Source organism: Ascaphus truei, chromosome 3, assembly GCF_040206685.1.
Source record: "Ascaphus truei isolate aAscTru1 chromosome 3, aAscTru1.hap1, whole genome shotgun sequence".
Classification (NCBI taxonomy): domain Eukaryota; kingdom Metazoa; phylum Chordata; class Amphibia; order Anura; family Ascaphidae; genus Ascaphus; species Ascaphus truei.
Window position 1 is genome coordinate 429679504 of NC_134485.1, and position 14271 is coordinate 429693774.

The window sequence follows — 14271 nt, forward strand, 5'->3', positions numbered from 1 at the left end:
GGTACTTATGCTTGTTTCTCTTAGTATTGCTTAGATTGGCAATCTCTTGCATAGCATCTATAGTGCCCATCTCAAGTGGGCCCCTGGTGGGAATACACTGCTCTCTGGGATCAGTGTCCCATTACTGTATACTGCGTACTTTGTCCATGCATACTTGATCGGGAGTTTACTATGGACCTTCCGGGGGGCCCGATTTGACTGCTACAGAGGATACTCTTAAGTACTCCTAAGCTCATGCTCACTCCTATTCCCGAATAACAATCTTGGGCCATTGCTATAGGCGCTAATTATATAGGGCACGTTCCTTAACTCGGGGGTGGCAAATTGGGGGGGCGCGAGCGGTTGTAGATGCCCCGCACTCTTCCCCGAGGCATTTAATTGCCGGGGGACCACTCGAGGCCTCTGCATCCTCAACATACCGGGATTCAACTGGCTTGTAGTCACATCGCCATGACAACGCGGCGTCAAATGACAACGCGTCGTCATGGCAACGCGCGTCAAATGACGCTGCGGGGTCACTCGAGAGGGGGGCGCGAGCGCAGGGACTGGGACACGGGGGGCGCGGTCAAAAAAACTTTGCACACCCCTGCCTTAACTGAAAACAATTAGCGGGGACAGGACACACTCAAAATACCGTTACCGTTACTTGCAGTAAGGCCTCAGTCTGAACGCTGAAGAACGTGCTTCTAGAACATTGGGTGGAGCTATATATAGCCTTCTATCTTACACTGGTGACATCACTGGTCACCAGATAATCTACATCACATAACGGGGAGGAGCAATACCAGAGTTATCCCACCCGGTTAACCCCTTACACTAATTAGTAGTCCCCAGAGGAAGACTACACTGTATACAAACTTATAACTAATACATCAATCAGATCACTAATGTTTTCAACCCATGCACTAATATATATATATATATATATATATATATATATATATATATATATATATATATCTCTACATATATATATATATATATATATATATATATATATATATATATATATATATATATATATATATATATCTCTACATATATATATATATCTCTACATACTGCTTGGGCCAATATTTACTCGCCCGGGGGTTAAATCCACTCGCCCGGGGCGAGCAAATGTGTAGGTTTGTCGAACACTGTATATATATATATATATATATATATGTATATATGTGTGTGTGTGTGTAAATATAACTGTATGCTCATCTGCATGTCTTAGGCAGGTCTGCAACCCCGCCTTTCCCCATTATCACCCAGCACACAGCACTTCCACTGCAGCAAGGGATTCTGGGAAATAACATGCAAATGAGCACACAGTGCCACTTTTTGCTTCAAAAACCATTTTTAACATGGTTCCCTATAGGCTTAAGCTTGCTGCATGGTCACAGCTTTGAGCAGAGCCAGGGTTAAGGAGCATACCCAGAAAACCACCCACAGACAGCTGTTTCGAGATATATATATATAAATTCCCCATTAAAGATTAATAGTTACAAGTTGCTTTTTTGTTCATGTTCTATCCAACCCATTCACATAAAATTTTATTTCATGTCTCCAGGTTTTTCACTAGCCTTGTGCTACACGACTTAATCAGCGAAGATCCTCTAAAGGAGGTGACCAAGAAATATGGCTGCAGCCGTGGGCAGCTTCAGTCACTGCAGCAATCTGCTGCTACGTATGCAGGTGAGATAATGCGCGTACGCTGAACTAATGCAGCCACTGCAGCAATCTGCTGCTACGTATGCAGGTGAGATAATGCGCTTACGCTGAACTAATGCAGCCACTGCAGCAATCTGCTGCTACGTATGCAGGTGAGATAATGCGCTGACGCTGAACTAATGCAGCCACTGCAGCAATCTGCTGCTACGTGTGCAGGTGAGATAATGCGCTGACGCTGAACTAATGCAGCCACTGCAGCAATCTGCTGCTACGTGTGCAGGTGAGATAATGCGCTGACGCTGAACTAATGCAGCCACTGCAGCAATCTGCTGCTACGTGTGCAGGTGAGATAATGCGCTGACGCTGAACTAATGCAGTCACTGCAGCAATCTGCTGCTACGTGTGCAGGTGAGATAATGCGCTGACGCTGAACTAATGCAGCCGCTGCAGCAATCTGCTGCTACGTATGCAGGTGAGATAATGCACTGACGCTGAACTAATGCAGCCGCTGCAGCAATCTGCTGCTACGTATGCAGGTGAGATAATGCACTGACGCTGAACTAATGCAGCCGCTGCAGCAATCTGCTGCTACGTATGCAGGTGAGATAATGCACTGACGCTGAACTAATGCAGCCACTGCAGCAATCTGCTGCTACGTATGCAGGTGAGATAATGCGCTGACGCTGAACTAATGCAGCCAATGCAGCAATCTGCTGCTACGTATGCAGGTGAGATAATGCGCGTACGCTGAACTAATGCAGTCACTGCAGCAATCTGCTGCTACGTATGCAGGTGAGATAATGCGCGTACGCTGAACTAATGCAGTCACTGCAGCAATCTGCTGCTACGTATGCAGGTGAGATAATGCGCGTACGCTGAACTAATGCAGCCACTGCAGCAATCTGCTGCTACGTGTGCAGGTGAGATAATGCGCGTACGCTGAACTAATGCAGCCACTGCAGCAATCTGCTGCTACGTATGCAGGTGAGATAATGCGCTGACGCTGAACTAATGCAGCCACTGCAGCAATCTGCTGCTACGTGTGCAGGTGAGATAATGCGCTGACGCTGAACTAATGCAGCCACTGCAGCAATCTGCTGCTACGTGTGCAGGTGAGATAATGCGCTGACGCTGAACTAATGCAGCCACTGCAGCAATCTGCTGCTACGTATGCAGGTGAGATAATGCGCTGACGCTGAACTAATGCAGTCACTGCAGCAATCTGTTGCTACGTATGCAGGTGAGATAATGCGCTGACGCTGAACTAATGCAGCCGCTGCAGATCATGTCTCTCCCCTTTCCTTCTGTAACGGACGCACTTCAAATCCTTTCATTTAATAGAGAAATAAAACGGTGCAGCACTACTCGTCTTGTAAATAATCTGAGTCGTGTGATCCGTTCCCGTAATGCTTCCAATTGTTTAAGCCCAGGGGTGGCCAACTCCAGCCCTCAGGGCCACAAACAGGTCAGGTTTTCAGGATATCCCTGCTTCAGCACATGTGGCTCAGCCGAAGAAAACCTGACCTGTTGGTGGCCCTTGAGGACTGGAGTTGGCCATCCCTGGTTTAAACGTTTACGGTAATTTGTTGCTCTTTTCACTTCATTCTCTATGGGTCTATGTGGGTTTCAACTAGTTGATTTATTTATTTATTTATAAAATTGTGTTACCAGGAAGGGATACAGTGAGAGTTACCTCTTGTTCTCATGTATGTCCTGGGCACAGAGTTATGATGACAGACACATGGTTACGTTAAGTGAACAGGGTATACATTATATACAAGACATTGCATGCACAGTAAGAGATAATACATGTTATAGGCGTATGTAACAGTTACAGACCAGATTAAAATGTGAGACAGCTTTAGTTTTGAAAGAACTTAGACTGGTGGTGGCTGTGAGAGTCTTCGGTAGACTGTTCCAGTTGTGGGGTGCCCGGTAAGAGGAGGAGGAGCGACCGGATACTTTGTTGAACCGTGGGACTGTGAACCGTCTTTTGGAATCAGCTCTCCGGGGATAAGTGCCCTATGAGCAGGGCCCTATCACACACAAACGCCATTTCCATACGATCGTGCCCCAATCGGCCACATCACTGTTGAATTAACAACCCGCTATATGTTCAGGAAACCGAACAAGGAAGAGGGATGTGGCAATTGCGAGTGAAGCTTTAATCCCTTTGAGGAATTGACCAGAATACAAGCGAGTGGTGAGCTCATTACGGTGTGAGCTTGTGACACTACTTCATTTAAACATTTCTGCTTCTCCGTGATAACAGGATCTACTCAAGAACAAATCGCAGAATTAAAATAATCACAGGCCGTTTTAAAAATGGTGGTGTGATGGCTTTCAGCTGTGGTTTAAAATGAATGTGTTCTCCTGAAATGAGATTGTGTACAATTCCTGCCATCATGTCAGCTACTTTTTGTGCATTGCAGCCATGAGAACGTACTGTATCATCTGTTTAACGCAGAACTGACAAATTCCGGCTAATGTTGGAGATGTCATTTATTAATTATTTGGAAAGTCATTGCATTTTTACGGCCTGGTCTGTTTATGGAAACTTATTGGGAGGAAATCAGGAAAAGAATGGAACCTAATCCTCTGTTGCGATTTTAGACCCAGAATCTGTTGTTTTCCATTTGAGGCCTTTCTAACCATACTGTTTATATTGTTAAATGTAATTACAAACCGCCTCCCCTCCCCCCCCATACCTCATGGTGTAACTGTGTATTGCAGGGATGGTGACCGTATCCCGTACCTCATGGTGTAACTGTATAGTGCAGGGATGGTGACCGTATCCCGTACCTCATGGTGTAACTGTGTATTGCAGGGATGGTGACCGTATCCCATACCTCATGGTGTAACTGTGTATTGCAGGGATGGTGACCGTATCCCATACCTCATGGTGTAACTGTGTATTGCAGGGATGGTGACCCTATCCCATACCTCATGGTGTAACTGTGTATTGCAGGGATGGTGACCGTATCCCATACCTCATGGTGTAACTGTGTATTGCAGGGATGGTGAACGTATCCCATACCTCATGGTGTAACTGTGTATTGCAGGGATGGTGACCCTATCCCATACCTCATGGTGTAACTGTGTATTGCAGGGATGGTGACCCTATCCCATACCTCATGGTGTAACTGTGTATTGCAGGGACGGTGGCCGTATCCCATACCTCATGGTGTAACTGTGTATTGCAGGGATGGTGACCCTATCCCATACCTCATGGTGTAACTGTGTATTGCAGGGATGGTGACCCTATCCCGTACCTCATGGTGTAACTGTGTATTGCAGGGATGGTGACCGTATCCCGTACCTCATGGTGTAACTGTGTATTGCAGGGATGGTGACCCTATCCCATACCTCATGGTGTAACTGTGTATTGCAGGGATGGTGACCCTATCCCATACCTCATGGTGTAACTGTGTATTGCAGGGATGGTGACCGTATCCCATACCTCATGGTGTAACTGTGTATTGCAGGGATGGTGACCCTATCCCATACCTCATGGTGTAACTGTGTATTGCAGGGATGGTGACCCTATCCCGTACCTCATGGTGTAACTGTATAGTGCAGGGATGGTGACCCTATCCCATACCTCATGGTGTAACTGTGTATTGCAGGGATGGTGACCCTATCCCATACCTCATGGTGTAACTGTATAGTGCAGGGATGGTGGCCGTATCCCATACCTCATGGTGTAACTGTGTATTGCAGGGATGGTGACCCTATCCCATACCTCATGGTGTAACTGTGTATTGCAGGGATGGTGACCCTATCCCATACCTCATGGTGTAACTGTGTATTGCAGGGATGGTGACCCTATCCCATACCTCATGGTGTAACTGTGTATTGCAGGGATGGTGACCCTATCCCATACCTCATGGTGTAACTGTGTATTGCAGGGATGGTGACCCTATCCCATACCTCATGGTGTAACTGTGTATTGCAGGGATGGTGACCGTACCCCATACCTCATGGTGTAACTGTGTATTGCAGGGATGGTGACCCTATCCCATACCTCATGGTGTAACTGTGTATTGCAGGGATGGTGACCGTATCCCATACCTCATGGTGTAACTGTGTATTGCAGGGATGGTGACCCTATCCCATACCTCATGGTGTAACTGTGTATTGCAGGGATGGTGACCGTATCCCACACCTCATGGTGTAACTGTGTATTGCAGGGATGGTGACCGTACCCCGTACCTCATGGTGTAACTGTGTATTGCAGGAATGGTGACCGTATCCCATACCTCATGGTGTAACTGTGTATTGCAGGGATGGTGACCGTATCCCATACCTCATGGTGTAACTGTGTATTGCAGGGATGGTGACCCTATCCCACACCTCATGGTGTAACTGTGTATTGCAGGGATGGTGACCCTATCCCACACCTCATGGTGTAACTGTGTATTGCAGGGATGGTGACCGTATCCCATACCTCATGGTGTAACTGTGTATTGCAGGGATGGTGACCGTATCCCATACCTCATGGTGTAACTGTGTATTGCAGGGATGGTGACCGTATCCCATACCTCATGGTGTAACTGTGTATTGCAGGGATGGTGACCGTTTCCCGTACCTCATGGTGTAACTGTGTATTGCAGGGATGGTGAACGTATCCCGTACCTCATGGTGTAACTGTGTATTGCAGGGATGGTGACCGTATCCCATACCTCATGGTGTAACTGTGTATTGCAGGGATGGTGACCCTATCCCATACCTCATGGTGTAACTGTGTATTGCAGGGATGGTGGCCGTACCCCATACCTCATGGTGTAACTGTGTATTGCAGGGATGGTGGCCGTGTCCCGTACCTCATGGTGTAACTGTGTATTGCAGGGATGGTGACCCTATCCCGTACCTCATGGTGTAACTGTGTATTGCAGGGATGGTGACCCTATCCCGTACCTCATGGTGTAACTGTGTATTGCAGGGATGGTGACCCTATCCCATACCTCATGGTGTAACTGTGTATTGCAGGGATGGTGACCCTATCCCATACCTCATGGTGTAACTGTGTATTGCAGGGATGGTGACCCTATCCCATACCTCATGGTGTAACTGTGTATTGCAGGGATGGTGGCCGTATCCCGTACCTCATGGTGTAACTGTGTATTGCAGGGATGGTGACCGTATCCCATACCTCATGGTGTAACTGTGTATTGCAGGGATGGTGACCCTATCCCGTACCTCATGGTGTAACTGTGTATTGCAGGGATGGTGACCCTATCCCATACCTCATGGTGTAACTGTGTATTGCAGGGATGGTGACCGTATCCCATACCTCATGGTGTAACTGTGTATTGCAGGGATGGTGAACGTATCCCGTACCTCATGGTGTAACTGTGTATTGCAGGGATGGTGACCCTATCCCGTACCTCATGGTGTAACTGTGTATTGCAGGGATGGTGACCCTATCCCATACCTCATGGTGTAACTGTGTATTGCAGGGATGGTGACCCTATCCCATACCTCATGGTGTAACTGTGTATTGCAGGGATGGTGACCGTATCCCGTACCTCATGGTGTAACTGTGTATTGCAGGGATGGTGACCCTATCCCATACCTCATGGTGTAACTGTGTATTGCAGGGATGGTGACCCTATCCAATACCTCATGGTGTAACTGTGTATTGCAGGGATGGTGACCCTATCCCATACCTCATGGTGTAACTGTGTATTGCAGGGACGGTGAACGTATCCCATACCTCATGGTGTAACTGTGTATTGCAGGGATGGTGACCCTATCCCGTACCTCATGGTGTAACTGTATAGTGCAGGGATGGTGACCGTATCCCATACCTCATGGTGTAACTGTGTATTGCAGGGATGGTGACCCTATCCCATACCTCATGGTGTAACTGTGTATTGCAGGGATGGTGACCCTATCCCATACCTCATGGTGTAACTGTGTATTGCAGGGATGGTGACCCTATCCCGTACCTCATGGTGTAACTGTGTATTGCAGGGATGGTGACCCTATCCCGTACCTCATGGTGTAACTGTATAGTGCAGGGATGGTGACCGTATCCCATACCTCATGGTGTAACTGTGTATTGCAGGGATGGTGACCCTATCCAATACCTCATGGTGTAACTGTGTATTGCAGGGATGGTGACCCTATCCCGTACCTCATGGTGTAACTGTGTATTGCAGGGATGGTGACCCTATCCCGTACCTCATGGTGTAACTGTATAGTGCAGGGATGGTGACCGTATCCCATACCTCATGGTGTAACTGTGTATTGCAGGGATGGTGACCCTATCCCATACCTCATGGTGTAACTGTGTATTGCAGGGATGGTGACCGTATCCCATACCTCATGGTGTAACTGTGTATTGCAGGGATGGTGACCGTATCCCGTACCTCATGGTGTAACTGTGTATTGCAGGGATGGTGACCGTATCCCACACCTCATGGTGTAACTGTGTATTGCAGGGATGGTGACCGTATCCCATACCTCATGGTGTAACTGTGTATTGCAGGGATGGTGACCGTATCCCATACCTCATGGTGTAACTGTGTATTGCAGGGATGGTGACCCTATCCCATACCTCATGGTGTAACTGTGTATTGCAGGGATGGTGACCCTATCCCGTACCTCATGGTGTAACTGTGTATTGCAGGGATGGTGGCCGTATCCCATACCTCATGGTGTAACTGTGTATTGCAGGGATGGTGACCCTATCCCATACCTCATGGTGTAACTGTGTATTGCAGGGATGGTGACCCTATCCCATACCTCATGGTGTAACTGTGTATTGCAGGGATGGTGACCCTATCCCATACCTCATGGTGTAACTGTGTATTGCAGGGATGGTGACCGTATCCCATACCTCATGGTGTAACTGTGTATTGCAGGGATGGTGACCCTATCCCGTACCTCATGGTGTAACTGTGTATTGCAGGGATGGTGACCCTATCCCATACCTCATGGTGTAACTGTGTATTGCAGGGATGGTGACCCTATCCCATACCTCATGGTGTAACTGTGTATTGCAGGGATGGTGACCCTATCCCATACCTCATGGTGTAACTGTGTATTGCAGGGATGGTGACCGTATCCCATACCTCATGGTGTAACTGTGTATTGCAGGGATGGTGACCCTATCCCATACCTCATGGTGTAACTGTGTATTGCAGGGATGGTGACCCTATCCCATACCTCATGGTGTAACTGTGTATTGCAGGGATGGTGACCCTATCCCATACCTCATGGTGTAACTGTGTATTGCAGGGATGGTGACCGTATCCCATACCTCATGGTGTAACTGTGTATTGCAGGGATGGTGACCGTACCCCATACCTCATGGTGTAACTGTGTATTGCAGGGATGGTGACCCTATCCCATACCTCATGGTGTAACTGTGTATTGCAGGGATGGTGACCGTATCCCATACCTCATGGTGTAACTGTGTATTGCAGGGATGGTGACCCTATCCCATACCTCATGGTGTAACTGTGTATTGCAGGGATGGTGACCGTATCCCATACCTCATGGTGTAACTGTGTATTGCAGGGATGGTGACCGTATCCCATACCTCATGGTGTAACTGTGTATTGCAGGGATGGTGACCCTATCCCATACCTCATGGTGTAACTGTGTATTGCAGGGATGGTGACCCTATCCCATACCTCATGGTGTAACTGTGTATTGCAGGGATGGTGACCCTATCCCATACCTCATGGTGTAACTGTGTATTGCAGGGATGGTGACCCTATCCCATACCTCATGGTGTAACTGTGTATTGCAGGGATGGTGACCGTATCCCATACCTCATGGTGTAACTGTGTATTGCAGGGATGGTGACCGTATCCCGTACCTCATGGTGTAACTGTGTATTGCAGGGATGGTGACCGTATCCCATACCTCATGGTGTAACTGTGTATTGCAGGGATGGTGACCCTATCCCGTACCTCATGGTGTAACTGTGTATTGCAGGGATGGTGACCCTATCCCGTACCTCATGGTGTAACTGTGTATTGCAGGGATGGTGACCGTTTCCCATACCTCATGGTGTAACTGTGTATTGCAGGGATGGTGACCCTATCCCATACCTCATGGTGTAACTGTGTATTGCAGGGATGGTGGCCGTGTCCCGTACCTCATGGTGTAACTGTGTATTGCAGGGATGGTGACCGTATCCCATACCTCATGGTGTAACTGTGTATTGCAGGGATGGTGACCCTATCCCATACCTCATGGTGTAACTGTATTGCAGGGATGGTGACCCTATCCCATACCTCATGGTGTAACTGTGTATTGCAGGGATGGTGGCCGTGTCCCGTACCTCATGGTGTAACTGTGTATTGCAGGGATGGTGACCGTATCCCACACCTCATGGTGTAACTGTGTATTGCAGGGATGGTGACCCTATCCCATACCTCATGGTGTAACTGTATTGCAGGGATGGTGACCCTATCCCATACCTCATGGTGTAACTGTGTATTGCAGGGATGGTGACCCTATCCCATACCTCATGGTGTAACTGTGTATTGCAGGGATGGTGACCCTATCCCGTACCTCATGGTGTAACTGTGTATTGCAGGGATGGTGAACGTATCTCACACCTCATGGTGTAACTGTGTATTGCAGGGATGGTGACCCTATCCCGTACCTCATGGTGTAACTGTGTATTGCAGGGATGGTGACCCTATCCCGTACCTCATGGTGTAACTGTATAGTGCAGGGATGGTGACCCTATCCCATACCTCATGGTGTAACTGTGTATTGCAGGGATGGTGACCGTATCCCACACCTCATGGTGTAACTGTGTATTGCAGGGATGGTGACCGTATCCCATACCTCATGGTGTAACTGTGTATTGCAGGGATGGTGACCGTATCCCATACCTCATGGTGTAACTGTGTATTGCAGGGATGGTGACCCTATCCCGTACCTCATGGTGTAACTGTATAGTGCAGGGATGGTGACCCTATCCCATACCTCATGGTGTAACTGTGTATTGCAGGGATGGTGACCGTATCCCACACCTCATGGTGTAACTGTGTATTGCAGGGATGGTGACCGTGTCCCATACCTCATGGTGTAACTGTGTATTGCAGGGATGGTGACCGTATCCCGTACCTCATGGTGTAACTGTGTATTGCAGGGATGGTGACCCTATCCCATACCTCATGGTGTAACTGTGTATTGCAGGGATGGTGACCCTATCCCATACCTCATGGTGTAACTGTGTATTGCAGGGATGGTGACCCTATCCCATACCTCATGGTGTAACTGTGTATTGCAGGGATGGTGACCCTATCCCGTACCTCATGGTGTAACTGTGTATTGCAGGGATGGTGACCCTATCCCGTACCTCATGGTGTAACTGTGTATTGCAGGGATGGTGACCCTATCCCATACCTCATGGTGTAACTGTGTATTGCAGGGATGGTGACCCTATCCCATACCTCATGGTGTAACTGTGTATTGCAGGGATGGTGACCCTATCCCGTACCTCATGGTGTAACTGTGTATTGCAGGGATGGTGACCCTATCCCATACCTCATGGTGTAACTGTGTATTGCAGGGATGGTGACCCTATCCCATACCTCATGGTGTAACTGTGTATTGCAGGGATGGTGACCCTATCCCATACCTCATGGTGTAACTGTGTATTGCAGGGATGGTGACCCTATCCCGTACCTCATGGTGTAACTGTGTATTGCAGGGATGGTGACCCTATCCCGTACCTCATGGTGTAACTGTGTATTGCAGGGATGGTGACCCTATCCCATACCTCATGGTGTAACTGTGTATTGCAGGGATGGTGACCGTATCCCATACCTCATGGTGTAACTGTGTATTGCAGGGATGGTGACCGTATCCCATACCTCATGGTGTAACTGTGTATTGCAGGGATGGTGACCCTATCCCATACCTCATGGTGTAACTGTGTATTGCAGGGATGGTGACCCTATCCCATACCTCATGGTGTAACTGTGTATTGCAGGGATGGTGACCCTATCCCATACCTCATGGTGTAACTGTGTATTGCAGGGATGGTGACCCTATCCCATACCTCATGGTGTAACTGTGTATTGCAGGGATGGTGACCGTATCCCGTACCTCATGGTGTAACTGTGTATTGCAGGGATGGTGACCCTATCCCGTACCTCATGGTGTAACTGTGTATTGCAGGGATGGTGACCGTATCCCACACCTCATGGTGTAACTGTGTATTGCAGGGATGGTGACCGTTTCCCATACCTCATGGTGTAACTGTGTATTGCAGGGATGGTGACCGTATCCCATACCTCATGGTGTAACTGTGTATTGCAGGGATGGTGACCCTATCCCGTACCTCATGGTGTAACTGTGTATTGCAGGGATGGTGGCCGTATCCCACACCTCATGGTGTAACTGTGTATTGCAGGGATGGTGACCGTATCCCACACCTCATGGTGTAACTGTGTATTGCAGGGATGGTGACCGTTTCCCATACCTCATGGTGTAACTGTGTATTGCAGGGATGGTGACCCTATCCCATACCTCATGGTGTAACTGTGTATTGCAGGGATGGTGACCCTATCCCGTACCTCATGGTGTAACTGTGTATTGCAGGGATGGTGACCGTATCCCATACCTCATGGTGTAACTGTGTATTGCAGGGATGGTGACCGTATCCCATACCTCATGGTGTAACTGTGTATTGCAGGGATGGTGACCGTATCCCATACCTCATGGTGTAACTGTGTATTGCAGGGATGGTGACCGTATCCCATACCTCATGGTGTAACTGTGTATTGCAGGGATGGTGACCGTATCCCATACCTCATGGTGTAACTGTGTATTGCAGGGATGGTGACCGTATCCCATACCTCATGGTGTAACTGTGTATTGCAGGGATGGTGACCGTATCCCGTACCTCATGGTGTAACTGTGTATTGCAGGGACGGTGACCGTATCCCATACCTCATGGTGTAACTGTGTATTGCAGGGATGGTGACCCTATCCCGTACCTCATGGTGTAACTGTGTATTGCAGGGATGGTGACCGTATCCCATACCTCATGGTGTAACTGTGTATTGCAGGGATGGTGACCCTATCCCATACCTCATGGTGTAACTGTGTATTGCAGGGATGGTGACCCTATCCCATACCTCATGGTGTAACTGTGTATTGCAGGGATGGTGACCCTATCCCGTACCTCATGGTGTAACTGTGTATTGCAGGGATGGTGGCCGTATCCCGTACCTCATGGTGTAACTGTGTATTGCAGGGACGGTGACCCTATCCCATACCTCATGGTGTAACTGTGTATTGCAGGGATGGTGAACGTATCCCATACCTCATGGTGTAACTGTGTATTGCAGGGATGGTGACCGTATCCCATACCTCATGGTGTAACTGTGTATTGCAGGGATGGTGAACGTATCCCACACCTCATGGTGTAACTGTGTATTGCAGGGATGGTGACCCTATCCCATACCTCATGGTGTAACTGTGTATTGCAGGGATGGTGAACGTATCCCACACCTCATGGTGTAACTGTGTATTGCAGGGATGGTGACCCTATCCCGTACCTCATGGTGTAACTGTGTATTGCAGGGATGGTGACCCTATCCCATACCTCATGGTGTAACTGTATAGTGCAGGGATGGTGACCGTATCCCGTACCTCATGGTGTAACTGTGTATTGCAGGGATGGTGACCCTATCCCATACCTCATGGTGTAACTGTGTATTGCAGGGATGGTGACCCTATCCCATACCTCATGGTGTAACTGTGTATTGCAGGGATGGTGACCCTATCCCATACCTCATGGTGTAACTGTATAGTGCAGGGATGGTGAACGTATCCCGTACCTCATGGTGTAACTGTGTATTGCAGGGATGGTGACCCTATCCCATACCTCATGGTGTAACTGTGTATTGCAGGGATGGTGACCGTATCCCATACCTCATGGTGAAACTGTATTGCAGGGATGGTGACCCTATCCCATACCTCATGGTGTAACTGTGTATTGCAGGGATGGTGACCCTATCCCATACCTCATGGTGTAACTGTGTATTGCAGGGATGGTGACCCTATCCCATACCTCATGGTGTAACTGTGTATTGCAGGGATGGTGACCCTATCCCATACCTCATGGTGTAACTGTGTATTGCAGGGACGGTGGCCGTATCCCGTACCTCATGGTGTAACTGTGTATTGCAGGGATGGTGACCGTATCCCATACCTCATGGTGTAACTGTGTATTGCAGGGATGGTGACCGTATCCCATACCTCATGGTGTAACTGTGTATTGCAGGGATGGTGACCGTATCCCACACCTCATGGTGTAACTGTGTATTGCAGGGATGGTGACCGTATCCCATACCTCATGGTGTAACTGTGTATTGCAGGGATGGTGACCGTATCCCATACCTCATGGTGTAACTGTGTATTGCAGGGATGGTGACCCTATCCCATACCTCATGGTGTAACTGTGTATTGCAGGGATGGTGACCGTATCCCATACCTCATGGTGTAACTGTGTATTGCAGGGATGGTGACCCTATCCCGTACCTCATGGTGTAACTGTGTATTGCAGGGATGGTGAACGTATCCCATACCTCATGGTGTAACTGTGTATTGCAGGGATGGTGACCCTAT

General features: G+C 48.4%; 1 protein-coding gene across 6 annotated transcripts in view; it reads left to right on the forward strand.

Moving 5' to 3' along the window:
- POLQ (DNA polymerase theta) overlaps nt 1–14271 on the forward strand; it is a 127782-nt gene that overhangs the window by 48613 nt on the left and 64898 nt on the right. For all 6 annotated transcript variants that reach the window (XR_012800089.1, XM_075592882.1, XM_075592884.1 and 3 more), the window contains one exon: nt 1559–1683. Coding sequence is in view for 5 of the 6 variants with exons in the window: in XM_075592882.1 (XP_075448997.1) it covers nt 1559–1683 (125 nt within the window). In the remaining variant the exon portion in view is untranslated. The remainder of the gene's footprint in view (nt 1–1558; nt 1684–14271) is intronic.